This window comes from Thamnophis sirtalis, unplaced genomic scaffold, assembly GCF_051295495.1.
Source record: "Thamnophis sirtalis isolate CommonGarterSnake01/CBP01778 unplaced genomic scaffold, rThaSir2_p1.2 scaffold_1, whole genome shotgun sequence".
Classification (NCBI taxonomy): Eukaryota; Metazoa; Chordata; class Lepidosauria; order Squamata; family Natricidae; genus Thamnophis; species Thamnophis sirtalis.
The window spans coordinates 63585071-63612098 of NW_028261381.1; the positions used below are offsets into that span (position 1 = coordinate 63585071).

Consider the following 27028-nt stretch of genomic DNA (forward strand, 5'->3'; position numbering starts at 1 on the left):
TACAGTGTTTTTCAACCACTGTGTCACGGCACACTAGTGTGCCGTGACATAGTGTAAGGTGTGCCGTGGGAGAATTACTTTATATATAGTCAATATAGGCACAGAGTTAAAAATTTTTAACATTTTCTAATGGTGATGTGCCTCGTGATTTTTTTCATGAAAAAAATGTGCCTTTGCACAAAAAAGGTTGAAAAACACTGGTTTATTATGTCTAGCTTAATATTTGGTCCCCACATGAACGGAGAGATCAAACGACACACCACGTGAGGTCGATAGCGAGCCACACAGCTAATTCACAAGCGCCTGAAAGCAAGGTCAGCAAAACTAAACCATAGCTGCGCGTTGAGACCATTGTCCTCTCCGAGCTGCCGTAGCTGAATTTTAAGCCCATTGCCTCTCGGTCGGATTCGGGTAGCCGGAATTGTTCGTGCGGATTGAGCCCTTTTCTAAGAGCATGGCGGCGGCGGAGGCAGAAGCAGAGGCAGAGATAGCAGTAGCTTCCACCCATGACGGCGGCACAGAGAGAAGACGCCATCAGTGTGGTGGGAGCGGCGACGCATATCGGGAGCGGCTGGACGACGACGGAGTTCGGACCCTCACTTCGGCGGAGCAGGTGGGACTGGACACCGCCCCCGCTTCTCTTGCAGTGAGACTACAGCTCCCAGGGTGCATTGTGGCGCGGCTTCAGGGAACCCGCGGGCTGGATGAGCGTGCCGCGGGGCGCGTTCCTCGCGGCGTCTCGGAACTATCCGGGCTATGGGGCGCGTGAATGGATTTTACCCTCCGTTGAGCGTGCGAGTTCATTGCTGGTAGCCTCTTGCACGGGGAAGTTCATGCCGCGTGCCATATCCAATGTTTTCTCCGACTGTGCTTGCCTGGGGAGGAACTGGGCCGTACCAGACACTTGAAACGTAGCGGGCTGATTTATGGTTCATCATGTTGCGAATTTGCCTATAGTGGTTATGGTCCAGTGGATTCTGAAAACCCAGTTAATTCAGTAAACCAGTTAATGTGTTGTGTGAATACATCCCCCTGTATTTGAATTCCTTGTCGTCTTCCCTAGAAAATCAGTTTATAAAAGGAGAGAACTGCTTTGCTGAGAAACTGCAGAAAACATTTTGGTGGAGTTAAATGGTTAACGCTTGAATGTTGTAAATTCACACACACAGACAGACGGGACATTTTAAATCTAGAGGAACATTTGCAAAGCTTGGAAATCCCTGGAGTTTAAATACTAACGTCTTCGATAAGTTTCACAAACTATTTCTTAATAGTCAAAAGAAAACAATTTTGATAGAAGAAGGAAAAGTATGTAATTTTACACATCAGGTTATAAAACATCTTATTTGTTAAGCAGCTATTTCTACCAGTACCTAACTACTGTTGCACTTTCTGTCTTTCCAATCGATCCCATGATAAGTGATAGGTCTGAATGGCTGACAGTACTTCTATGAATTTAGTTTAAGATATTTGATACCAGAGTTAAACAGAAACAATCTTTCTCTGTATTCCTAGCTAGAAACTTTTGGGGGACATTCAAGGAAGATAAGTTTTGAACAATGGCTAAAGCTAATAAGGGTTGTAGGGGTGACATTTTGACTATAGTAGCTAATACAAAGGCATTCTTTTTACTTGGTGTATGTGTTGAAATATACCTTAGAGCAGGGATGGCTAACCTTTTTGTAGTCGCGTGCCAGAAGTGTGCGTGTGCGACAGTGCGCATGTGCACCCACAACAGCATGCGTGCACACACCGTAATGCAATGTGTGTGCAACAACCTGGCACGACCCTGCACATATGTGCGCAACCCCTCCATATGTGCCCACCCCGCACATGCATGTGCAACCCCCACGGTCCCCTGTGCTTGCATGACCCCCTGCACTCCCCCACTCCCTGCGCATGCACGCGTGACTCCCCTTGTGTGCCCTCCGCATGTGCACATGTCTCCCGCATGCTCCCCATGCATGTTCAACAGAGACCCGAAAACCAGCTGGACATTGGGATGTGCATCTGGCTGTGCGGTGGAGTCAAGCTGGGGCGACGGCTTGCGTGCCCGTCGAGAGGGCTCTGCATGCCACCTATGGCACACATGCCATAGGTTCACCATCACAGCCTTAAGAGTTTTAAGTTGGAGTGAATGGATTGGAAAGGTAGTAATTGATTAAAAGGAAATAGATTCATAGTGTGAAAGTTCAGCATACTTATTGCACCTGACAATCAGATGTCATTGAGAGGAAGACAATATCATGAATTTTGGAGTTCAGTAAGTTATTAGCTCTATAATTATTCTAGATTTTCAAATTGCAAGAACTCAATCATATGTTTTGTATATGTTTGTTTAAGTAATGGGCAAAATTTAATCTGCATCTGTAATTCTTTTTTCCAAGAGTAGAAGATACTCCTAAGAGTTACATCCTTTTAAAAGTTATTACCATGTTAGGGTTCTCTGTTGCTTGCCTTTTCTTAAAGATAACATAACTGCTTTATAGCAGTTACATCAATAAATCAGTGCAAAAAGAATCCTCTCAGTGTGTTTTAAGCATAGAAGATTTATTGTGTTGTATACTGTACTTTTATAGCCAAATTATATTTTGTAGCCCACAAAAGCTTTTATAACACAATAAGTCTATTGATGTTACAAGATTCTTTGTGCACTTGTTGTAACAGACAAGCATAGCTGTCATTCTGGATTAGTCTTTTCCAGAAAATAAATAAAGCATCTTAAACAACAGTGTCTTGTGAAACCTTACAAATGAACCTCTTTATTATCACAAGTTTTAATAGGTCACAGACTATCTCATTAGATATTTGAAATATAATCCTGGGAAAGAAGTGTTTCGCAAACAAATCAGAGGTGGGTTTCCCATAATTTTACCACTGGTTCACTGCACATCGAAAATGTGACCTCACACATACAGTCTTCCGTGCATGCGCTTTGCTCGTGCGCGTGGTTTGCACGCATGCACACAGCTTAGAAAATGTGGCTAACTAGGATGGCAAAGGGCCGGGGCGGTGGTCGCCACTACTGATTCATCAAACTGGCTGAATATCACCATTGATACAAATACACTTAATTTTGCTGACATGCATACATAGTATACATATTGTTTTAAAAGGTATTGTAACTGAAAAATTTAGAATGAGTGGGCAGATGATTCTAGTTTATTTTCACCTACATTAATATCCTTTTCTCTTTTTTTGTAAAATATACATTATTCCATGTTCAGAATACCTTCTGGTTACTGTATATACTCAAGTATAAGCCTAGTTTTTCAGCCCACTTTTTGAGCTGAAAAAAGCCGCCTCGGCTTATACTCGAGTCAGTGAAAAATTTGCCCGAAATGGAGGAGAAAAAGGGGCGGGGCCATGCCGCTTGGTGACGCTCGTGAATGGCCCAGCGCCCCTGAGTTTCCCCTCCCTCTGTGTCAGTTTGCCGCGCAGCGTGCACCGCACCATCCCCCCTCCTCACATTCTAATGTAATGCAGGGCTATCTTACGATTCCCCTTCCTCCTCCTCCTGCCACTCTGCAACGATGTCCCACCTCCTCCTTGTTATGGCAAGCAGCCACATAGCGATGTCCCACCTCCTCTGGTACAGTGATCCAATGATAGGAATCACTGTGCCGTGTGTCATAGGAGGCGGGACATCATCATCACAGCGGGACATCAGCATCATGAGGTGAGTGAAGTATTTAATTGAATACACCGGTATTGTGTGATAATAATTTGTTATGCAGAGCAAATTTTTACAATGGCTACTGTATATTTAATGGGCACAGGCAGGCTGTATATGTTATTCAATGGGCAATGGCATTATTGGTATCTATTTTTATTTTTGAAATTTATCGGTAGTTGCTGCATTTCCCACCCTAGGCTTATACTCGAGTCAATAACTTTTCCAGTTTTTTGTGGTAAAATTAGGTGCCTCGGCTTATATTCGGGTCGGCCTATACTCGAGTATATACGGGTAATAAAATCTTAATTTGGTGGTGATATTATAATAGTTTGTTCCTGAAGACTTTTCAAGCTTGACAATGAAGGGAGTTTGAAGTAGAGCACTTATGCTTGGCATATACCAGCTTTGATTTATTTGTGGAATTAAGCAGGGGCAGGAAAAGCCTGTAACATCTGGACAGGGCTGCTCTTTGGTGCTGATTAGTAAGCTTAGGTCTCACCATCCTAGCACCACCAAATTCTTTGGGACTGCAAATCAGGGAAATGCCATTTTTATACACCTAAGAAGCACCAGGCTGAGAGCAAAGGTACGCTGGATATATAGTTTAATTTGAGGTTAAAGGGCTCATGCTTTTTAAGACTATGTTAAAAACCTGAGTTAGTAGTCCTAGTATTATTTTGTATTTGTCCCAAAGGAATCAGAAGTCCATGAATTTAAGATAACCCTCCCCATGAAAAAAAAAAGATTGGAGAGCAAAAATTGTCTGGTTAATGTATTTTCTGCAATTTTAAAGTTATTCTGTCATTTAAAAGATGCATAATCTCGACCCTATAATCTGCATTCATAGAAAAACTTGAAAGAGCCAAACATCTTTCTTAAATCCCTGAAGAGAAGCATGTTTAAGTCAGGATACACACAGCTGTCAAAACAATTCTGTATTATCCAGTGTGTTTGGATTCTACGGCCTACAGTTGAGTTCAGTTGCTCTTGTTGCCCTTCTCTATACCGTAGGCCATAATGACAATTGGATTTGAAATTTGGTGCTAGAAACCTGAGATATCCCTGAGGTAGAATCACTGTCATCATTCCAGGAGATCATTCCATGAAAGAAGATAATATTTTTAAAAAAAATTAAGACAAGAAAATACTACAAGGCAACCTGCACAAAAATGCGAACTGTTTCTTTAATTGGACACAATTAAGACTAGCTGTAGAATGCAATTTGAGCTTTCCCAGAAGATATGTATTGCTTGAACAGGCAACAGACTCTCACAAATATCTTTGTTGGTTTTGGCTTTTGCCTAACCTGTGTTTTGGAAAGCAAGACTGGCTATTATTTTAAACAATGAAAATTGGGATATACCTATCCCTTTATGGCTTTTGGGTCCCCTAATTGTGAAGCCTTTCATTATCTATATACCATCCAAGTTTTGAATGACATGTTTTCTCCTGTCCGTTTACCATTTCTATACTCAGGTCAGTCAGTGCAATAAGGAACAACTTGAGGAACAGGAGGAAGAGCTGCAATTAAGACAATGGTCAGATAAAAGGAATCTGTATCCAGGCCAGAAATGTAGTTTGAGAAAGTGTCTCAGATATGTTCCTCCCAAATTCTCACAAAGATAAGGGGGCAGGGTGGAGGAATGGGATGCATTCAGACTTGCAAGTTTCTGTTACTATCATCTTATGGTAAAAGTAGTAATACTTGTAGCTCTTGTGTCTTTGGTTTCTAAGTTTGGTTTATTTTGGAGGGCTGACATCAAGTTTCCCCTGCTCTGTTTTTCTATCCCTTGTTATGCATCTCAGAGAGCTTAGGTCTCAATGGCCAACAATTTTTTTAATAGAAGCTTCATAGGTGGGTCTTTTGTTTTTACCATTCACTGAGAACTAGAATTACAGAATTTTAGAAGAATTCTGGAGCCTTGTAATAGAATATAAATCACTTGTCTCCTTGATTGTTCATCCCATTTCCTCTTTTAGGCTCTAGATTTTAATTTTGGTGATCACCATAAAGTGCTTTTCACGAGCATAATAGCCAGCATCTGATTAGGTAATGTGTAGTATTGTAATGTGTGCTATAGCTAGTTTAGTCTAGTACCATGATGGCGAACCTATGGCATGCATGCCACAGGAGGCACATTGAGCCATATTTGCTGGCCAGCCATCAGCTGATGTTCTGCCTTCCGGAAGTCCAGGGGAGGCCGTTTTCTTCATCCTCAGGCTTCAGGAAAGCCTCTTGAGGCTGGGGAAGGTGAAAAACAGGGAACTGTGGGAGCAGGCAACCCTTCCAGTATTTGCAGTCCGGTCAGTGCCATAGGTCAGAACATGGGCAACCAGACGAACTGGAAGTTCAGAAACGATCCATTTCCAGCTTCTGGGGGGCTGGGGAGGCTGTTTTCTCCCTCTCCAGGCTTCAGGAAAGCTCCGGAGCCTGGGGAGGGGTCTTGTATGCATGCACGGAGAGGTCACGCATGCATGCGCAGGTGGGGCAGGGAGGATTGAATTGGTGTGGGCATGCGTGCGTGCGCAATAGCGCACACACAGTTTTGGCACACCATAAGAAAAAGGTTCTCTATCACCGATCTAGTGGTTAAGGCACCAAGCTAGAAAGCAAGAGACCATGAGTTCAAATCCTTTCTTAGCCATGAAAGCCAGCTGCATGACCTTGGGCCAGTCACTCTGTCTCAACCCAACCTAACTCGCAGGGTTACTGAAGGGAAAATAAGAGGAGGAAGGTATGTTGATATGTTTACTGCCTTGAATTACTTATAAAAATAATAATGGTGGAATAGAAATAAATTTAAAAAAATAGCTACCATGTTGAGGGGATGGCAGCAAACTAAGCAACAGCCTTGTTCAGTAGAGGCAAGGAAACTGGCAAATTGCTGCTCTGGAGTCACTTTAATTTGCCATGGAAGTGTTTCTTTCTAAGTTTGCTCTGTTGAACAACCAATAATATAATAGAAACCCTGAAAATTGAGTTTTTTTGCCCCTTTCTAAAGCAACAATAGACTGCATATTTTTTATTAGTTTGAAGAGTCATTTGTTCTACTTGAGAGCATTTTTCAGTTAATGTTTCTTGCTGCTACCAGTGTTTCTATTAATATTTTATTTTCTGCCATTGTATTCAAGTAAAATATCGATAAGTGGTATATGACACATTTTAGTGCTCCTAAAGAATTTACTGCTAGCATTTTTTTGCTATTGTGTTCCACTGGAAATGATACATCATAGGGTTCCTCAAATTGTTTGATCCTAGAAGTATTAATTAAGATTGTGGAAAGCCATGTTGATACCAGCGCAGTGTATCAGCATGGAAACCTCTGCACCAGTGGGGTACAAAAGGCTCTACCTGGGTGCATTCACAGTCATTAAAACTCTTCTGACATGTTATGCTATGACATCATTGTATTGCAATGTGATGATTGACCTCCTTACATAACAATCATTGTGCTAATTCTAGTGCTTTCTTTTTCCATGTTTTCTGTGACTCTTCTTTGTCCCCTTGGCTTGATGCAGACAAAAGTGGAGGATATTGTTCAAGAAGTTTTTGATGTTTACAAAAGAAATCATCACGACACCCAGTAAGTTATTGTATTCATGTTCCTTTTCTTCTATATACATTATACAATTTAAAAAACCAAAAACTGTTAAGGACTTTGGATCTTGAATTTTGCTGTTTTATCTTTTTTGAGGAATGTGTTCTTTTTACAGCAATCTCCTGCACTTATTTTTATACCTGCAGGTTATCTCTTAATCCTACAAAGACCCTTATGGAAGAAGATGCAATTGGGGGCAATCATGGGGGCAGATAGGGAAGGGTTTATGTTTACGTATCTAAATATTCAAGCATATATAACCGCCTGCAGCTTTAATACACACTTGTGGAATATTGTATGGCGTTCCATTCATTAAATCTTAGAGAAACATCATGAAGTCACCCTTGTTGTTTTTGTGTTGGACGACAGTCTGCTGTTCTGAATAGGAGCTTTTCTTCCAGTGCAAACAACAGAGGGGAGGGGAGAAAACCCCACCCTATAGCCTTCCCACCCTCATCTCTATCTCTTCTCTACTTCTGTTTCTTATTCTTTTTAAAACTTTACATAGTTAACAATTGTGGCTTAGCCAAAAATATCCCTCCCGCATGAAACAGACAGGATAAAAAGCTTATGAAATCAAGCACTTCACTGACTATTTTTTTGTCATCTTGGGTTTATGCATGTATGTACTTTTCTTCATCTTTATATTATTATTTGAAGTCTTCTCTCTGTAAGAATCTGTTTTCTAGAAGATCCTGGCCTGATCCACAATATTACTTTGATTCACCCTTCAGTGACCTGCCTATTACATTCATGTGTCTCTTTCAATCACATATGTTCACTTGACTGATTTTTCCATTTTAATAGTGTTTTTCTCCCAGATGTTTCTTGATTTTGGAGAACACTCTTCTTAGTGAAGTTGTTTTAAAATCTTTTACACTGTATACTGGGTAATTATTTTAGATGTTTTGTAATAATAGCAATCAAAACAACTGTTAATCATTAATATTGCAATAAAATGGCAAGAGGTAGAAATTATTTTGTTATCTTTCAGGTTTATCCAACAGATATCAACTGACAGTTTGACACAAATTATTTTATTGATGCACCTCATTGCACTATTAATTTATGGCAGGATGCTCAAACTTTACAAGACTCCTTAGATTGCTCTCCCTCCATAAAAAAAAGACTTTATTAGGGGTTGGGCTGGGCAAGCAATAAATCTACCACCTATTTTCTCTACAATCTTACTTTGTGACCACTATAGGCAGACTAATCACATTTAGATTTTCTTTACAAAACCTTTTTCAAAGTTAAAATATTTAAAATAATGATGAAGGTTCTGAAAGCACCAAAATTATGCTTGTAATTTGTGCACTGGTCCTCATAACCTGAAATGGTTGCTTGCTTTTGATCTGAGCAGTCATTTGGATGCTGACCAGAATGTCCATTATATGGGTTTGGTTTGCTCTAACATAGCATTAAGTATATTATGACTGCATTTGCACATAATGAGAAGCCATATGGCTAACTAATGACTGAACAGTATAATAGTATATGCTGTTCAGATTAGATCCCTTGGCTTCTTCAAGAGAGAGTACAGTTAACAAACATGGATAACTGTCACAGCTTGTGTAGTGTAATCCGTGAGCCTCAGGCCAGACTTATTCCAGTAAGAATAAGACCAGATTCCTGATTTAAATCCAAGCTCATTTTGCTTGTTTGTGGAAAGATAAAGGTACCTGTATATTGGTAAGCCAGAATTCCTTTTGGGTGAAGAGGCCTGGTAGTTGCTCAAAGAACACATCCATAAATACAAACACATCACATTCCATATATACACTTATTTATGGAAAATGCAGGTTATTCTTTGTCCTTTTAATTAACTGAATGACAAGCAAGTCTGTTCATCACTCAGATGGTACTCTATAACTTTGCTAAACTGTATATTTTTTGGTCAATCCATTAGGTATGTTTTGCAACAAGAGAAACATTTCCACTACTTGAAGAGAGGACTGAGGCAATTGACTGATGCCTATGAGGTAATTTTTTGCAATTTGAACCAAATGTGTGTGTGTGTGTGTGTGTGTGTGTTGCTTATTGATTATGTTTGCAGTTTGTTGGTTTCTAATAATAGATTTGGCCATGGACTATACTTTTTTCTTTTGCTTCTATCTTTACAATTTTCAGACACTCGAATATTAGGTGGGCTAGAAGAAGAAAATTGAGTTCTATTGGCTGGCCCTGTTAGCTCCTTCAATGGAGGAGCAACCCTCTCTAAAATTCCAAGTTGTTGCAAGCAGAAAGACCATGAGAGATAGCAATTCTGTGAATTGCAGTCTCAGCACATTTGTAGAGTGCCAGACTTGGAGGGAAAAGCTCCTTGGATTAGTTACTTGTAGTTTTTGCTTTGCCTGGATAGTAATAAATAAAAAGAGAGGATACCATGAGGTTATTACTGAACAAATCATAATTATTTTTTTGCGCTGTTGGAATGCTCCCAAGTTCAATTTCTTTTGCCTCTTAATAGAATTTTTTTATTTTTGTTCTCTTACATACCATTTTAAGTATACATTCACATAATTATTATTGTTCTTTACATTTGTCATTCTTCTATACATTTATTATTTCATGTAATAGGTCATAATATACAGTTTGGGTTGCTTTATTTACCATCCCTTCCTCCTGTTGTGATACCACCTTATTTTCTCTTTCTCTTCTCTCTCCCTTCTCTACTTCCTTCCTCCTCTCCTTCCCCTTCCTTCTTCTCTTACCTTTCTCCTACTCTTCCTCTTCCCCCCCTACCCTCTCTCCTTCTCTTCCTCTCCCTTCCATCCTCCTCTCCTTACCTCTTTCTTCTTTCCCCCATCTTCCTTTCATTCTCTCCTCTCTCCCTTTCTTTTCTAGTGTTGTAGGTGTCTTTTTCAGATATTTCCTTGGGATGGTATTTCCGCAAGCTCAAATAAAATTTGGTATCATTTCTTATTCCCTTACCTTCGCTAATCTATTGTAACAATGTTTCCTCCCCTTTAGATCTTGCTCTTGAATATATACTTATATATTTAATATTTTCTTTTTTGTTTTCCCCTTCTTACCCCCCTTTTCCATTTAACAGTGCATCATCTAGGTTCTGTGTCTTCTCCCCACTTTCTTTTCTAGTTTCCTTTCTCTAGCCAAACATAAAATCTTCCCCATGTCCTGAAGTGCTCCGATTCCTCTATATCCTTTATTCTCATTGTCAACCTATTCATCTCTGCAAAATCTAATTTTTTAAATTATCTCTTCATCTTTTGGTAGCTTATTTAATTTCCAATTTGGGGCAAATACAATTCTTGCTGCTGTAATTACATGTATAATCCAATAAGTATCCTCTTTCTTGAATTTCTCTGGGATAATATCTAGTAAAAATATCTCTGGTCTAAATTCTATTTCTTCTTGTAACATTTTCTTTAACCATATTCTTAACTTAGTCCAATATTTCCTTGCTTCTGCACATGTCCACCACATATGATAATAAGAACCTATTGCTTGTTGACACTTCCAACATTTCACTGATTTGTCTTTAAACATCTTTGCTAATTTCTTTTGCTTCTTAGATGTGCTGTTTGCTTTTCAGTACCATATTTTTCAGAGTATAAGATGCACCTTTTTCCCCTCAAAAAAGAGGCTGAAAAACTGAGTGTGTCTTACACACAGAATACAGCATTTTTTGTCTCCTGAAACCCTGCCCCTTTCACCAAAATGGCTGTGCAGAGCCTTTAAGAGGCTTGTAGAGTGCTCCTGGGGGCTGGGGAGGGCAGAAATGAGCAAAAAACGGGCTATTTTTTGCTCCCCTCCCCCCGGAGCACTCTATATGCTTCCTAAAGGCTATTCATGCTCTTTTTTGCAAAAACAGGCTGATTTTGGTAGTCTGCAGAGTGCAAAAACGTTTTTTTAAATTTGCCTCTTCAAACTCTTGGCGCGTCTTATACTTCGGTGCGTCTTATACTCTGAAAAATATGGTACTTCTGATAAATCTCTTGCACGAAATAGTTCCTCGTTTGAGGCAAATGTAGTACTTCTTGTTGTGTGAGATTTGAACAGGTGTAGCTCTCTTCTTTTTGTAGTGTCTGGATGCCAGCCGTCCATGGCTGTGCTATTGGATCCTGCATAGCCTGGAGCTCTTGGGGGAACCAATCCCAGATTCAGTAGCATCAGAGTAAGTTTGGTTTCATCAGATGTACTTTTTCTTTACCATTATGGGCATTTACACAGAAATTGCACCATGTACAATATGTAATATAGGAACCCTTTCTATTTTGAAGATTGATTTCCTTAAAAGTTTCTAGTCCTCATTGAAGATTTTTTTTAAAATACTGCAGTTAACCTCTGCTGTAGAAATCAAGAAAAGTTTAATCAGAGTTTTGGATTCTATGCATCTTTAATTCTGTTTTTTCCAATAAGCTACTTAATAAAGTTACCTAAATTAAAATTAGAAATTGGAAAGAGTCTGGTGGTACCTTTTCTGATTAACTCATTTTATTAAAAGGCACAAGCTTTCATGAGCTTCAGTTCAGTTCATTAAATGAAAAGAGCAGCTACATAGATATAGCCTTTAAATTGGGATGAGGTTTCAGGTGGAAAAGACAAGAGTGATCATGCAGAAGCAGGATGCAGGTGAGACAGATTACTAGTACATTATCAGTAAATAATTGTATTAAAGTTAAAACTCAGAGTTCACATAAGAGAAATAACTGGTAAGTGTAATGTGAAGTGGAGCTCTTTTCCACTGCATTTAACATTTCTGCAGCAAAAAATGACTATAGACATTGATATTCTGAAATCTTCATCAGCTATGCAGAGCAGCTGATTTTCTGAGTTCACATCCCATTGTCCATGCAACACATGTCCAGATTATTTTAAAAATACAACAGTGCATTGTCTCACTCATTTTGCTCCAATGATGTTTTAATAATTTGTTCTTCAGTAGAAGCTTTTAGTACTTTTTGTGATGGGCTTAGATCAGGGGTGTCAAACTTGATTTCATTGAGGGCCACATCAGGGTTGTGTTTGACTTTGGGGGGCCGGAGTGAGTGTATCCAGCTCAATGTCAGTCATGTCAGGAGGGGCCTTTGGAGGCCTGAGCACTCTGCCAGTGAAAACAGACTCCTGAGCTCCGTTTTTGGCTGCAACTGCCTCCGGCAACTCTCTGCCAGTGATAACGTAGTTCAGGAGGGCAGAGGCACTATGAGCCAGTCTTTCACTGTTTACAGGGCAGCCCCGCAGGTCCGATCTAAGCATTCCATGGGCTCAATCCAGCTCCCGGGCCTTGAGTTTTGACACCCCTGGCTTAGATAATGGTGGTGGCAAAACCTCTGTTATGTAGAGGAAAGATTCAGGGGAGAGCAGATTTGCAAGGTATGGGGAGATGCACAACAAATGCTACTTCCCCCCATAAGCAACTGTCAAATATACCACATTTCTGACAAGAGAAAAGTTCTGCAGTTTATGAGGAGAAAACTGTCAGACAACCTGACAGATGGGGGAAGTCACACCCCAACTGGGTGCAATTTAAGATTAACCTGCTCAGCTTCCTAGATCATCCATGTTTGACCAGCTACTGCAGCCTATCAAGGCTGTGAATTGCCTTTGGACAATAATTAAGCTGGTTTAATGTGATGAGGATGAGTCACCTTGAGCATTGGGCCTCATCTCTCTCCATTTTAAAATAACTGCAACTTGTGTGGTCTGAATCCTAAATTATAGTTCATTTTAATTTCATTACTCAGCTGAGAAATTGGTCTATTTTGACAAACTATAATTAAGGTAGTTTAATTCATAGGAGTATTAGTTGTTGAAACCTGATTAGATCATAGCAAGTGATAAGGTTACTCTGAATAATTAAGGGAGAGAGTTCAGAAATCATATCTGACCAGAACAAAACCATAGTGGAAATCATGCAGTTAGCTAAGTAATCTTGATGAGAGACAATCCTTGAGCAGATATTTTGGTTCTTCAACCACTATACACTTCTCTTGTAGGAGCGCAAGATGGTTATTTTGCACTCCTTTTCCCTGCTTTCCTCTTTCTGCAGATCTTTCCCCTCCTGTAGAAGGCAAACATTTTATAGTTTGAAGAAAAACAAAAATGTCCCCCCGGAGCAACCGTAAAGCAACCATAAGCTGCATTGCCCAAGTGGTGTGTTTTTTCAGATTTGGTACAATCAATTGAAGATATAAATTCTGTGTCAGTGGAATATGGTGGCATGGGAATTATGTTAAAATTTATGCTACAATAAACGTTCTGAATCCCGCCCCCATTGTTGAATGCAAGTTGTGTTTTTATTACTTTATTTATTTTGTTCACATATTGTTTGTTTTGAATTACACCCCCTCCCTAATGATTGTAAGCCGCCCTGAGTCCCCTCAGGGAAAAGGGTGGCCTATAAATCCAAATAAAATACCAAAAAAAAATAAAAATACCCCATTACCTTATGATGGAGATAACATGACAGGAGGGAGACATCTGAAAAAGTCTTGAATAATAGCTGTTTTCAGAAATGGGTGTACCAGAGAGAGTGTTAGCAAAAACTGAACTATTGAGAAACTTAGCATTTGCTGCTTGTTACAGACCAGTTTTGCCTTTGCCTTTCCTTGGTGTGTAGCGTGTGCCAATTCCTGAGCCACTGTCAGAGCCCAAACGGAGGCTTTGGAGGAGGACCAGGCCAACACCCACATCTTGCTCCAACATATGCAGCTGTGAATGCTCTCTGTATTATTGGCACTGAAGAGGCCTACAATGCTATCAACAGGTAAAATCATAGCTCAGAAGGAGATCTAAGGGATTGTTAGTTCCATTCATGATGTAGGATGTCTAAAATATTCCGGGGAGGTACTACTATTCTCCCAAGCTTCCCTATTTCACTTAATGCAGAGGAAATGACAACTGATAAGCGAGCAAGAAACTATTTTCTCTTACAGACTTTGCCAACAGATGCTGTTTGGCAACTAGAGCCCATCCTCTGGCTTTCATTACTGTTGTTTACATTCTTTCCCACTCTTTTTTTGTATTAGACTAGTCGTAGCCCAAGTTGGCTCTTGTGACTTATAGGTTATGATGAACAGTGGGAAACAAACATAAAGCAGTACCTGTTCACATTGTTTAGAATTATGTGAGTGTAGACCAGTGTTTCTCAACCTTGTCAACTTGAAGATGTCTGGACTTCAACTCCCAGAATTCCCCAGCCAGCATTCGTTTTCTCCTCAGTCCAGACATCTTCAAGTTGACAAGGTTGAGAAACACTGATGTAGACCCTACTGCAGGCAGATGCAGCACATTCAATAGCCTGGCCTGCTTTTTAACTATCATTCTGTTGCTTAATCTATATTAGTTGAGAGTCAGAAATGTTTTTCACCAATTGCCAGGGATGTACTATCTAATATAGTAGATTCACTTTTCTCCTAAATAATAACAGCAGAACCCCCGTATTTATGTGGTGCTGATCCCTCACTGGATTCTTCCACTGTGTTTGTACAATCTCCCTACAGTGGAGTTTGGAGTAATGATCTATTGATAGCAATAGCAATACCACTTAGACTTATATTGTATGTTGTAATTGTCATAAGTATAAAAAATGGTCCTAAGTCATTTTTTATGTGCTGTTATAATTTCAATCAGTAAATGAGTGGTGGTAAGTTGAGAACTACCTGTAACCATTCCTAATATCACAGTTGGGCCCTGAAATAAATTAGCCTGGAAGTTGTAAGGAGAGAGAATATGTATGGAGTTAAATATGTAATCGGGGTTCTAAGATCATCCTCCAGGAATACTACAGGGATTGGGTACAGCATCTCCCTTATTGCACTGGCCAGTTGCTTTGAATTCCAGTAGTAGGAGTCAGTTTAGTGTTATGTGGCTTGGTTTGGCCTGATGTTTCATCTGACGTCTGACCTGATTCAGTGCTCAGAATTGGTCTTTTTTGATACATAATACAACAAAGAGTATATGCAAAGATATAGTATTACAGCATATGGGATGGTGGTGGTAAGAAGGCAGCTGTTGTGAAGGATCCAGGTGCTTTGGTAGAAATGAAAATTCTCCCTTCGATGACGAGGGCCCAAGATTCTTCAGAAAGAGCATGTTGTGGGGAGGTTGCCATCAAAAAAGTGAAAAAGTTGTAGAGATTCTGAACCATTCGTGCTACTTTGATTTTCTCCTAATTGGGATAAATATTACCGAAGTTCCTCATCTTATCAGCTTCTTTTCATTTTCAGAGAGAAGCTTCTGGAATACCTGTATTCCCTGAAGCAGCCTGATGGCTCCTTTATCATGCACCTAGGAGGTGAAGTTGATGTCCGGTATGTTGAAAACTTTCCATGTATTACTCTCTCAAAAAGCAAATCAGGAGCTATTGATTACTAGGAGGTTTCTCCTGAAGTGCATTTAACATTCTACACAAGTTAGTAATGACATGGCTAGACATAAAGTAAGAGATTGAGGTCTTGGCCACTGCTCTGAGGAAACACCCTCAATAAGGGTCAACAAGGTTGTCTTGCCGTGACTGTAATTCAGAGGAGTTCCATGTGACTGTGGGGAAAAACAGCACACATGCTCAGGTTTTGTTTTGGTATAGCAAATTGATGAAAGAAGACACTTTTAAAACAGAAGTTTACACTATTCAGTGTGGGGAATCAATAAATGATTTCACATTTGTGTAAGACTACAATTTCTTTGGAACTTCCCCTCTCCTCCATGAGATTGTAAGGAAAAGATATAAGAGAGGTCTCTCTGTCTTAATATCAATAGTCACAAAATATGTTTTGTAATTATAAATGTAAATTAAATTACCAGTTGGTTAACTGAAGGGTGAATGTAAACGTCCAAATTTGGCTTTTGGTATAATTTCCATTCTGTTGTGCTTTAAAAAATGTGCCCAATTGATGTTGCTTTGCTGACAGAAGCCTTTTTCATTCAGCTGGAATGAAATAGGAAGGAAGCCAATTGTTAATGATGCCCCCTTCAACACATTTCCCTCCCAGCTCTCTATTCTGAGAATCGGGGAACTTTTTCAGTTTAGAGTGGGAGGTTGCCCATAGCACAGATGGGAACCTGCCAGCAATTGTCTCCTTCCTTGTGTTGCTGATGTAAATCCTCTTTTGGCAGAGAGTTGCCAACTTTATTTACATCTCTTGCCTCCCCTTTACACAAAGCTGTTTCATTGCATGTAGGCTTTTTTGAGAGTGGAAGAATTACTAAAAGTTAATAGCTTTCTTCTTTTTATAAGACATGTTATTTTTCAATAGCATCCTGAGTGTAATAGTAAAAGATAGTACAGTGCAATATAGGATTTCTTATTTAACAACAGTAGAGCCATGTATATTCTTTCTCCATCTAAAGCTTTTAAATATTCTTTTATTTCAATCTCAGTAGTGCCTATTGTGCTGCATCCGTAGCTTCCCTTACCAACATTATTTCACCATCTCTCTTTGAAAAAACTGCAGAATGGATCGCAAGGTAAGAAACTCTTGGCAATTTAACAGACTTAGACTGTTATCCAGAGCAGGAAAAGCAGAAAAACAAACACTAATCTTATTTTCTATCTTGGAACAAGAATACAGCCTCTGCTTTTGTGTTTTAATCTTGAATTAGATGTCAAAACTGGGAGGGCGGTATCGGTGGTGTCCCCGGCATGGAAGCCCATGGAGGATACACATTTTGTGGATTGGCAGCCTTGGTCATTCTCAAAAATGAACAAGTTTTGAATCTGAAAAGTTTATTAGTAAGTAACCATTTGTTGGATTCACTTATCTATTTCATGCTATTCAAAGAAGAGAAGAGAAATCAAATGCATCTAAATTACAGTTTCATAATTTTTATTAAAACGTTCTCAGATATAAAACTAAGTAATATAAATGTCTTGGGAGATTCTTAGTCATCCATGGTCTCGGTTGTCCCAAAGGTGCTTCCCCCCCCCCATTCAAGGTTTTTAATTTTTAATAAAATTATACATATCATAGGAACAAAGAGTTGTCCATGTCTTTTCTTTTACATGCTCTCATTTGCATAGTCCTTTTTACATCATAGTTTCATTTTTACTTTCTGCCAAATTATTCTCTTCCATTATTTTTCATCTTTATGATTATTTTTGCTTAATACATAAACAATATCTTCCATTGCCCCTTCAAAGTTACACCAAATTTTCCTTTTTTTATTTTCTCATTGGTATATTTTGCTATAAACAGCATACATTCTCTAATTCAATTTAAGCATAGAGAGCATTTCTTTCAATTTTTTTCTTCAATTAACAATATACTACCATTTCTTTATTTTTTAATTAGTTACCTCACAATAACAATCTTACTACTACACTCTTTAGTCTACTAATGTAACTCTTTTTTCTTTTCTTCCTCTTTTTAACCATTTTCTCTGGGGCTCTCAAAAATTCCAGTTTTAATTCTTTCCCTACTTCTCCCCTTTTCCTCTGACTTCTTTTTCTTTTTCCTATTTTTGTGATTGTTGTATCTTTTCTTCAGAGTATTTACTTTTATTATTCTAGTAACTTTCCCCAGGGTTTTCCCTGTCCTCCTCTTTTCCTTACTATTTTGTGGTTTCTTTTTTGGGAGAACTCCAAAAGGTTCTTTTTCAAGAGGCAACTGGACTTTCTGGTTTTTTCTTTGAAGATGTTTTGCTTCTCATCCAAGAAACTTCTTCACATCTGAGCTTCTTGGATGAGAAGCGAAATGTCTTCAAAGAAAAACCAGAAAGTCCAGTTGCCTCTTGAAAAAGTACCTATGGGAGAAAATAATCTAAACTAAAATTAAGGAAAAGAAGAAAAAATTGAAAAAGTGAGAACTGAAAGAAGAAACTGAAAGAAAGAAATAAAAATATATAAAGGAATGACTCTATTTCTCCTTTACAGCAGTTACAAGTAAATCTGCACACTTACATCATATTTCCCCTATATCCAACTCTTTTTAAATTATGGCAAATCCATAAATCATCATTTCATTTTTTTCTCCATCTTTACTGTCCATTTCTCCATTGTGGGTATCTCAGTTTTTCATCTTTGTGCATATACTAAGCCTACTGCAGTCAACATATCCAAACCAGTCTTCCATTGGTATTTTCTAATTGGCTGCCCATAGTCCAAGCTTGTGCAGATATGCGGTGGCTCAGTGGCTAAGACACTGAGCTTGTCAATCAGAAAGTTGGCAGTTCAGCAGTTTGAATCCCTAGTGCTGCGTAACGGAGTGAGCTCCCGTTACTTGTTCCAGCTTCTGCCAACCTAGCAGTTTGAAAGCATGTAAAAAAATGCAAGTAGAAAAATAGGGACCATCTTTGGTGGGAAGGTAACAGCATTCCATGTGCCTTTGGCTTTTAGTCATGCTGGCCACATGACCATGGAGACATCTTCGGACAGTGCTGGCTCTTCGGCTTTGAAACGGAGATGAGCACTGCCCCCTAGAGTCAGGAATAACTAGCACATATAGGGCAGCCCTTGAAGAGCATTCGGAGACTTCAGCTTGTCCAGAATGCAGCCGCGCAAGCGATTGTGGGTGCACCCCGGTACACCCACGTCACACCTATCCTCCGCGAGCTGCACTGGCTGCCTATTGGTCTTCGGATACGCTTCAAGGTGCTAGTCGTCACTTATAAAGCCCTTCATGGTATTGGACCTGGGTACTTGAGAGACCGCCTGCTGCCAATTACCTCCAACAGACCTATTAGATCCCACAGATTAGGCCTCCTCCGAATTCCATCTACTGGCCAAGGCCCGATTGGCCACCACCTGGAGGAGGGCCTTCTCTGTGGCTGCTCCGGCCCTCTGGAATGAGCTCCCTGTGGAGATTCAGACCCTCATCACCCTTCAGGCTTTCCGCAAAGCCCTTAAAACCTGGTTGTTCCGACAGGCCTGGGGCTGACGGATTCCCCGCCCCCGCTCGAATTGTGTGGTTGTTGAGTGTTTTTAAATTGTTTGTAGTTGTTTGTCCGTTGTTCCTCTTGTTTGTATTCCCCCCCTCCTATTTTGGTTTGTGAGCCGCCCTGAGTCCCTCTGGGAATAGGGCGGCATAGAAATCCAATAAATCAAATCAAATCAATCAAATATGTGCGAGGGGAACCTTTACCTTTAGTGCAAGCCTGTATTGCAGTTTCAGAAATAAATGATGGGCCTAATTCATTATTAATGCATTGCTAATAGGCTTCCCGTTTAACCCTAACCTACTTGTATCTTCTTTATAGTTGATGTTCCTCTTTTACTGCTCCCCAAATCTAGTACTTGGATATTTCTGTCAGATTACAAAATTGCATAATTGGGCTCTGGGTTGTGTAAATATGTCTGCTGGATAAACTGTCTGGCATTATTTCTTAAGTCTCAAATCTCTGTCTAATCCATAAAAGTAAAAATGTTTTACTAATTTAGTACCCAAATTCCCAATTTCATTGCTTCAGATCAATCCAATCATCCCCAGCCCAGCACTAGGAGTGCTGGCTGTGATGATGGGATCTGTATTCAGCATACCACCATAGAAGATTGCTTTAGCAATGATGTGTGAATTTCATGTCAGCATTTCAATTAAAAAATGTATATACAACTTTTGGTATTTATTTAGTACTGCCAATTTTACTTCACTCAGTTTCATAAAGGCTCTGAGTACCTTTCCAAAGTTATTAAATATTATTCTAGATAGATAATATTATTGTGTTATTAAAAATACAAAATGGAAAGAATAACAAAACATATCACAGCATTAAAAATGGTAACAGTGAAAGTTCCTGCCCATTATCACTCTGAGGAAAACCAGTCATATCCATTATTGGTGGAGATTATTTGCTATACCATCATTTCTCAATGACTTTGCTGAATAGCAACTCTACCATGTTATAATGGTGTTAAATAAAATTATTTTTAGTATGTCGATTGAGCAGTCTGATTTTTTTTGTTTCCTTTCAATTTTATAACTAAGGGTGGCTACCTGGATACATTGTTGTAATAAGGCTGTATTAAACTAAAGGGGAAATAAAAACATGCAAATGTCTGACTCTCTTAAGTTGAGTCTATTGTGTGAAACAGCTTCTCTGATTGTTGTGGACAAGAGTGGTGATTGCTTTGCTTTCTCTGCCAGCACTGGGTTACAAGCCGTCAGATGCGTTTTGAAGGAGGGTTTCAGGGTCGTTGTAACAAGCTGGTGGATGGCTGCTACTCATTCTGGCAGGCTGGTTTACTGCCTCTCCTACATCGAGCTTTGCATGCCAAAGGTAAGTCTGAACTTCGAAATGTTAGCCATGCTTTCCCCACTGGGCACAGTTTTTTGACACTGATTTCCTCTTTGGAGTAGACAAGTATGCTGGAGTTCAATGAAAGCTCAAGGACGAAGCAGACACAATAATCTTAGCTTTTGCATTCTGATTTTTGTAGCAACTGGGAAATATTCTTCTTTCAACTTAGTAATAAGGCTAGAAAGCATGTAATGCAACAGACCGCTGACAGGCAAAAGATTAGAAACACAAGAAAAATGTTATGTTTGAGGATAGGCAAAGTACATTTTTAGTTCTGTCTCTTTTCCAACCTGTCTCTTGCTCAATACTCATTTGGATCTAATTATTTCCTTAGCAACTGGATTCTCCACTTGTCTTGCAGCACAGCATACGACTGGTGGATGATCTATTGAGTACCTATAATTGGAAAGACTAGAGGACAAGCAGCAGTTGCCAACAACTGCTAGAAACTTAGTTCTTGCCTGCAGAGTCTCCTTAAAAGTTCAGTAGGGTAAAATAGGAAAACCTAGGAGGCACCATCTTGATCATGATTAAGTGAGCCACATTTGCTACAACTGACCCTTATGAGTCAGGACATTCTCAATCTGGTGTATTCCTTGTGTTGGGCTACAGTTCCAAGCCTGGCTGGGCACGATGAATATTGGAGTCCATCTGAATAGCTTTACCCAAACCTGTCTTCCAAAACAGCTTTGACTCCCAAAATTCTCAGCAATAGCTATGTTAGATAGGAAAAAACTGAAGAGCTGAACTTAAAAATCTAGGATAGTGTCCAGGTTTGGGAAGAGTAAATCTAGACAATAAGATAGGAAATATAGTTCTCCAATAAGGTCATGCTATAGGACTACACTTGAATCAAGTAGCTTCCCTTTGTATATTCCCATTAGCATAGTGTGCAGGAAGTATTTTCAACTAATTTTTCTTAAGTATTTATTGATGTGATGTTTCTCTTAGGTGATCCCGCTCTCAGTATGACACACTGGATGTTTGACCAACAAGCTCTTCAAGAGTATATCTTGTTGTGTTGCCAATGTCCTGCAGGAGGTCTTTTGGATAAGCCAGGAAAGTGAGTAATAGTGGGTGATTCTTGACAGGCATCTTCCTTGCAGTTGGAAATGATAAATTTGGGATTATCAAAAATCTTGGTCGGATGGTAATTAAAATCCCTTTGCATAATAGAGATGCATTAAAATGATAGGCAGAGAAGGTGTTTTGGAGAGGTAGAGTTAGGGAGGAACTAGCATCAGAATCTGAATTGGAGAATCTGGGTTAATCTGCATCGAAACATACAATTTCCACACTAATTTGTCAAGAGCAACAGAATTCAGCAATCCATTTAATTAAGTTAGCTTAAATTGCCATAATTCTGCTTTAACTTGACAAGAGAAACAGCTCATCCCAAACTTACTGGCAACCCCATTTAACTCAACCAAACTTTAAAGCCCCTTCCTTGCCTTGTGTTCCATTGTGAAAATAAATGTAGCCAGATTACTATATGCATTGGTGGCCAGACAAAACTTGAGAAATGAAAGCTAAAGACTCTGAGGAGATGGAATTTGATCATCACCCTCCAGATCTTTCTGCCTGCCTTTGGGATACCCATGGACTGAATGTGAGGTACAGGTAGTCCTCAACTTAGAATTTAGTGACCATTCAAAGTTACAATGGCATTGAAAAAAAGTGATTTATGACTGTTTTTCACAGTACAACCATTCAAACATCCCCATGATCATGTGATCAAAATTCAGATGCATGGCAACTGGTTCATATTTATGACTGTTGCTGTGTCCCAAGATCACATGATCACCTTTTGCAACCTTTCTGACAAGCAAAGTAATTGGGAACCCAGATTCACTTAACGACTAGGTTACTAACATCAACTGCAGTGATTCACTTAACAACTGAGACAAGAAAAGTTGTAAAATGGGGCAAAATTCACTTAACACATTTCTCACTTAACAACAGAAATGTTAAGCTCAGTTGTGGTTGTAAGTCAAGGATTACCTATATTCAAGGTGAGACCAAGGGCCTGTACACAGCTGGAGTCTTAATCTAGATTTTGCCTGTTGGCTTGATTTTCTACATATTTTAAACCTAATTTCAAGAACCGTGGTGGCGCAGTGGTTGAAATGCAGTACTGCAGGCTACTTTTGCTGACTGCTGCCTGCAGTTCGGCAGTTTGAATCTCACCAGGCTCAAAGTTGACTCAGCCTTTCAGCTTTCCATCCTTCTGAGGTGGATAAAATGAGGACCCAGAATGTTTTTTTGGGGGGGGGATATTGTGACTCTGTAAACCACTTAAGAGAGGGCGGTAAAGCAGTGTGAAGTGGTATATAACTAAGTGCTATTGCTAATTTCAAAAAGGAACTCTACATAGAAGCATGCACATCTAGCATAAAAACACTCCAGTTTCTGTTACCTCAACCTTATGTGTGATTCCCCTCCAGGTCTCGAGATTTTTACCATACATGCTACTGCCTGAGTGGGTTGTCGATAGCACAGCATTTTGGCAGTGGAGATCTTTTACATGAAGTTGTGCTAGGAGTGCCAGAGAATCGCTTGGTAAGTTTCATCTAAACCGGAATTGATTTCTATGTGTGTAGCTGCTCAGGATGGCTTATGGTTTGTTTTATCATAGGTCAAGCCTTCTGGCAGAGCTTTCTTCATTATAACCACGTGCGGATAACGGGTACCTTGAAATGGGTTAAAATCAGGCTCTTGCAATGTACTAAACCGCAATGTGCCTTGTAAACCACAGTTTAGTATTATATGTGTACAAACCAGGATAGCTGGCTTAGTGATGTGAAAACAAATGGTTTGGTGCGAAATAAGAACCCATTAGGTAACAATATGTAAAATGATACTCTTGTGAGGTAACTTTTAGACAGCAATGGGGATGAGGCAGGATAGGAATACTAGTATGTTGTGTGGGGCAAGTGCCTCCTCATTTCCCTTCCACAGTCCCAGCTGGCTCTAGCATCAAGAAGATTGAAAGTACTACTCTTCCTGTGTCAACAGAGTCCCTGCCTCTTACTCATTAGGTTAGAAATTAATGTTCCATAAATGAGAGACCTTAATTTTACTGAGATTAAAAGTCCACCTGCAATCTTGCATATATTTTTCTTTCCCTTCATCTTCACATAACTAGAAGGAAAGATCTCCCCAGCCTTAGAAAAATGGCAGATGGCAAGCAGGGGAGTTTGCAGAATCTTACTATTTTGTTCTGTAGAGATAGGCAAGCAAACTTTGTTGACATAGCTACAGGAATGTGTCTTTTCTTCAGCCGCTTGAAAACAGCTAAAGGATATTGAGTCACATAAAACTGAGCTTGACAGTACATTGCTCAGTGGTCAGAGCAAAGTTGAGGAAAATTTTTTAGTGGTCCAGAACTGAGGCTTCAGAACTTGGCACATAGATTTAGTTAGTTTATTTTATTTTATTGTCATTGCACTTCAATGAAATTAAATGCCACCTTCAGTGTACATTATAACTATAAAAATAAAACACAAACACATAACCTTCTGAGGTGCTGTCCTATCTGCCATTGTGCAATTGGCAAACCATACACAGGTGCAGTAAGTTAAAATCCTCTCTATGGTGCAGCGGTAGAAGGTTACCAGCAGTTTTTCATTCAGTTGTTTCCTGAGAAGCCTCAGGTAGTATAATCTCTGCTGGGCCCTTTTGACCAGTGCAGCAATGTGAGCGCCCTAGGTCAGGTCCTCTTTTATGATAATACCCAGAACCTTACAATTGGCCACTTGCTCCACTCGTTGTCCATTGATAAGCAAGGGCTGGATGTCTTATCTATTCCTGCTATAGTCCACTATAAGCTCCTTGGTGCAGTGACGTGCGGTGAGGTTTATGGCTGGTGAGGCAGCAATTTTTTTAGACTTGTGGACTTCAACTCCCAGAATTCCACAGCCAGGCATGCTCAGTTCCAATTTAAAGCGACATTTCTTTTTCTTCTTTGTTAAATAAGTTTCCTTCTTTTTCTTTTTCTTCTCCCTTCCCCTCCTTCCTCCCTCTCTCCCTCCCTCCCCCCTCTCTCAAACACACACACGCACGCACGGACACACGCGCACACACACAAAGTTGCACCAGAAGGATGAAATTTGAATTCCTCCCCCTCCCTCCAACCCATACATACCTTTTCCAGCTGTTTCAGAGAGGATTTCAACTCTGCTCTTGCCTGTCATCATGAAAAGAAAAAAAATGTAAAAGGAAAAAGGCAAGAGCTGAGGTCAGGCTGAGCTAGTTGCTGCCAGAGTCACCGTGGATGACTCTGCTTAACTGTTTAAAAAAGCCTCTAAAAAGCACCCTCTACAGGAGGAGGCAGGAGAACAACGTGCCTCATCTACGTCAGGAATTTTTCGGCTTTTAACCTTTGGTTAACACTGCTCGAGTGATCATAAAAACTCAGACTAGATGAGGCATGTCGTTCTCCTGCCGCCTCCTGTAGAGGGCACTTTTTTAGAGGCTTTTTTAAACAGTTAAGCACTAAGCAGAGTCATCCATGGTGACTCTGGCAGCAACTAGCTCAGCCTGACCTCAGCTCTTGCCTGTTTCCTTTTACATTTTCTTTTCTTTTCATGATGACAGTGATGAGGCTCTGCCTCCCCTGACTGCACGTCCCTGCCTTGGTGTTATTGGTGTTAAGGACCAAGTTATTGTCTCCATACCATGAAAGCAACCAGTTCACCTCATCTCAGTAGGCAGATTCATTACCCCCACCCCCACCCGAGATGAACACCGCCATTTGTTTAACAATTATTCGAAGTTACAACTGTGCGGAAAAAAGCTATTTACAGTTGGTCCTCGTACTTATTATTACAGTGGCCCATGGTCATAGGATCATGATCTAGGTGCTTGACAATAACTGGCTCACATTTACCTGTTTGCAGCATCCCGGGGTGACGTAATTGCCATTTTTTTACCTTCCCAGGAGGTTCCCAACAAACAAAGCCAAATAATGGAAATCAGATTCACTTAAAAACAATAACAAAAAAAAAGATCATAAACTGGATTGGATTCGCTTAACGACTCCCTCGTTTAGTGATAGAAGTTCTGAACTCAATTGTGATGTAAGTCAAGGGCTCCCTGGAGCTCTGTGGTCAAGCTTTTATCAAGCAAAATGAAATGAATCTGCTGACTTGAATGCCTTATGTAACATTTAAATGTCCAAATTTGGCTGCTTCTTCCTGTTCTTCTTTTTAACCAAACAGCCAGCAGAATTGAAATTAATTCTTTTTTCCCCTTTCTTTCATTCCCAAACAGCAGCCAACGCATCCTGTCTACAACATCTCCCCTGGCAAAGTGATGCAAGCTGTGATGCACTTCCTGAAAAAGCCAATTCCAACTACTAGAGAAGAGACTTTTACTAACTGAGCCTTTTCGCTGCCCTTAGAGAGACTCTGCAGTGTACTGTCCTGATGTTCAGCGCAATAATGCTGCTGCCTATCGTCTTGGATGATGTGGGACTTGAGCCATGAAGCTAACTTCCTTGGGCTCTACTTTGTGCGTGCGTGTCTGTCTTTTGAGAGAGCTTTGCTAGCCATACCAAAAATATACCAGTTTTTTAAAAGAACGGAATAGCTGATTGGCTCTGTGATGGTGTATGGTTGGTCATGCTGGGTGCTCACTTAGGCAGGAAGCTCTCTCATTAAGGAGCAGCTTTGTTTTTGAAACAATGCAGCATGTTACTATCGTAAGCATCTGGCAAAGCAGCTCTGTTGTTTCATTTGCACTATGCTAAGCATCATGGGGGTGGGAGGATTGGGGGTGAGGTGGGGGTGCAGCTTCATCATCAGCTGCATACTGGCTTGGCCAGAGATGGTACATTGATCTCCTGCTCTGGAAGGCAGTTTCTTTATTTGGCTATTTACATTCCCTGAGGAATTCTAAACATTTCTAGCCAGGAGATTAGTTTCCCAGCTATTGGATACATCAAGAGAAAGAAAACCAAGCCAAATGGTGTATGCATATCCTGAGTACGTAGTTCTGCATCACATGTTGGAGCACGCTGGGGAAGTGTGGTCTTGAACATTGGTACTTTTTGCCTAGAGCAAAAAAAGGGAGATAAGAATGCTTCTGCAAGATTTTATTTCCCTTGCAAATTGCTTGTCCAGGGATGGGATTGATAATACAATGATGTTTATGCATTTTATAAGATATATACAGTATATATAAATAAAACTATACAGTACATTCAGAAAGTATTCAGACCTCCTTCACTTTTGTCAGTTTTGTTATGCTACAGTTTGATTCTACAATTGTTGAAATCCATTTTCTTCTCATTAATCTACACTTGGTACCCCATATTGACGAAAAACAGAATTTTAGAAATGTCGGTAAATTTATTAAAAAGAAAAAAACTGAAACATCACATTGGCATAAATATTCAGACCCTTTGCAACAACATTTGAAATTTCTCCTATTTCTCTTGATCATTGCTGACATGTTTCTACATCTTGATTAGAATCTATATGTGGTAAATTAAATTGATCGGATATGATTTGGAAAGGGACACACCTCTCTATAGAAGGCCTCATAGCTGGCATAC

At 39.8% G+C, this 27028-nt stretch overlaps 1 protein-coding gene across 1 annotated transcript; it reads left to right on the forward strand.

Moving 5' to 3' along the window:
- Positions 1–216: 216 nt before the first annotated feature.
- Positions 217–26240, forward strand: FNTB (farnesyltransferase, CAAX box, subunit beta). Its single transcript, XM_014053547.2, has 12 exons — positions 217–613; positions 7196–7260; positions 9185–9257; positions 11322–11413; positions 13859–14005; positions 15468–15551; positions 16621–16707; positions 16843–16972; positions 20319–20451; positions 21424–21535; positions 22917–23031; positions 25744–26240. Exons 1-12 carry the CDS (start codon positions 455–457, stop codon positions 25852–25854), a joined length of 1308 nt encoding a protein of 435 aa, XP_013909022.2. The 5' UTR covers positions 217–454; the 3' UTR covers positions 25855–26240.
- The last annotated feature ends 788 nt before the right edge of the window (positions 26241–27028 follow it).

Excerpts from the sequence above, each read along its gene's own strand:
- FNTB (XM_014053547.2), top strand. The coding sequence starts at position 455 with ATGGCGGCGGCGGAGGCAGAAGCAGAGGCAGAGATAGCAGTAGCTTCC. Across the intron at positions 614-7,195 it reads CCCTCACTTCGGCGGAGCAG|ACAAAAGTGGAGGATATTGT; the intron begins GTGGGACTGGAC and ends GGCTTGATGCAG. Across the intron at positions 9,258-11,321 it reads AATTGACTGATGCCTATGAG|TGTCTGGATGCCAGCCGTCC; the intron begins GTAATTTTTTGC and ends TTCTTTTTGTAG.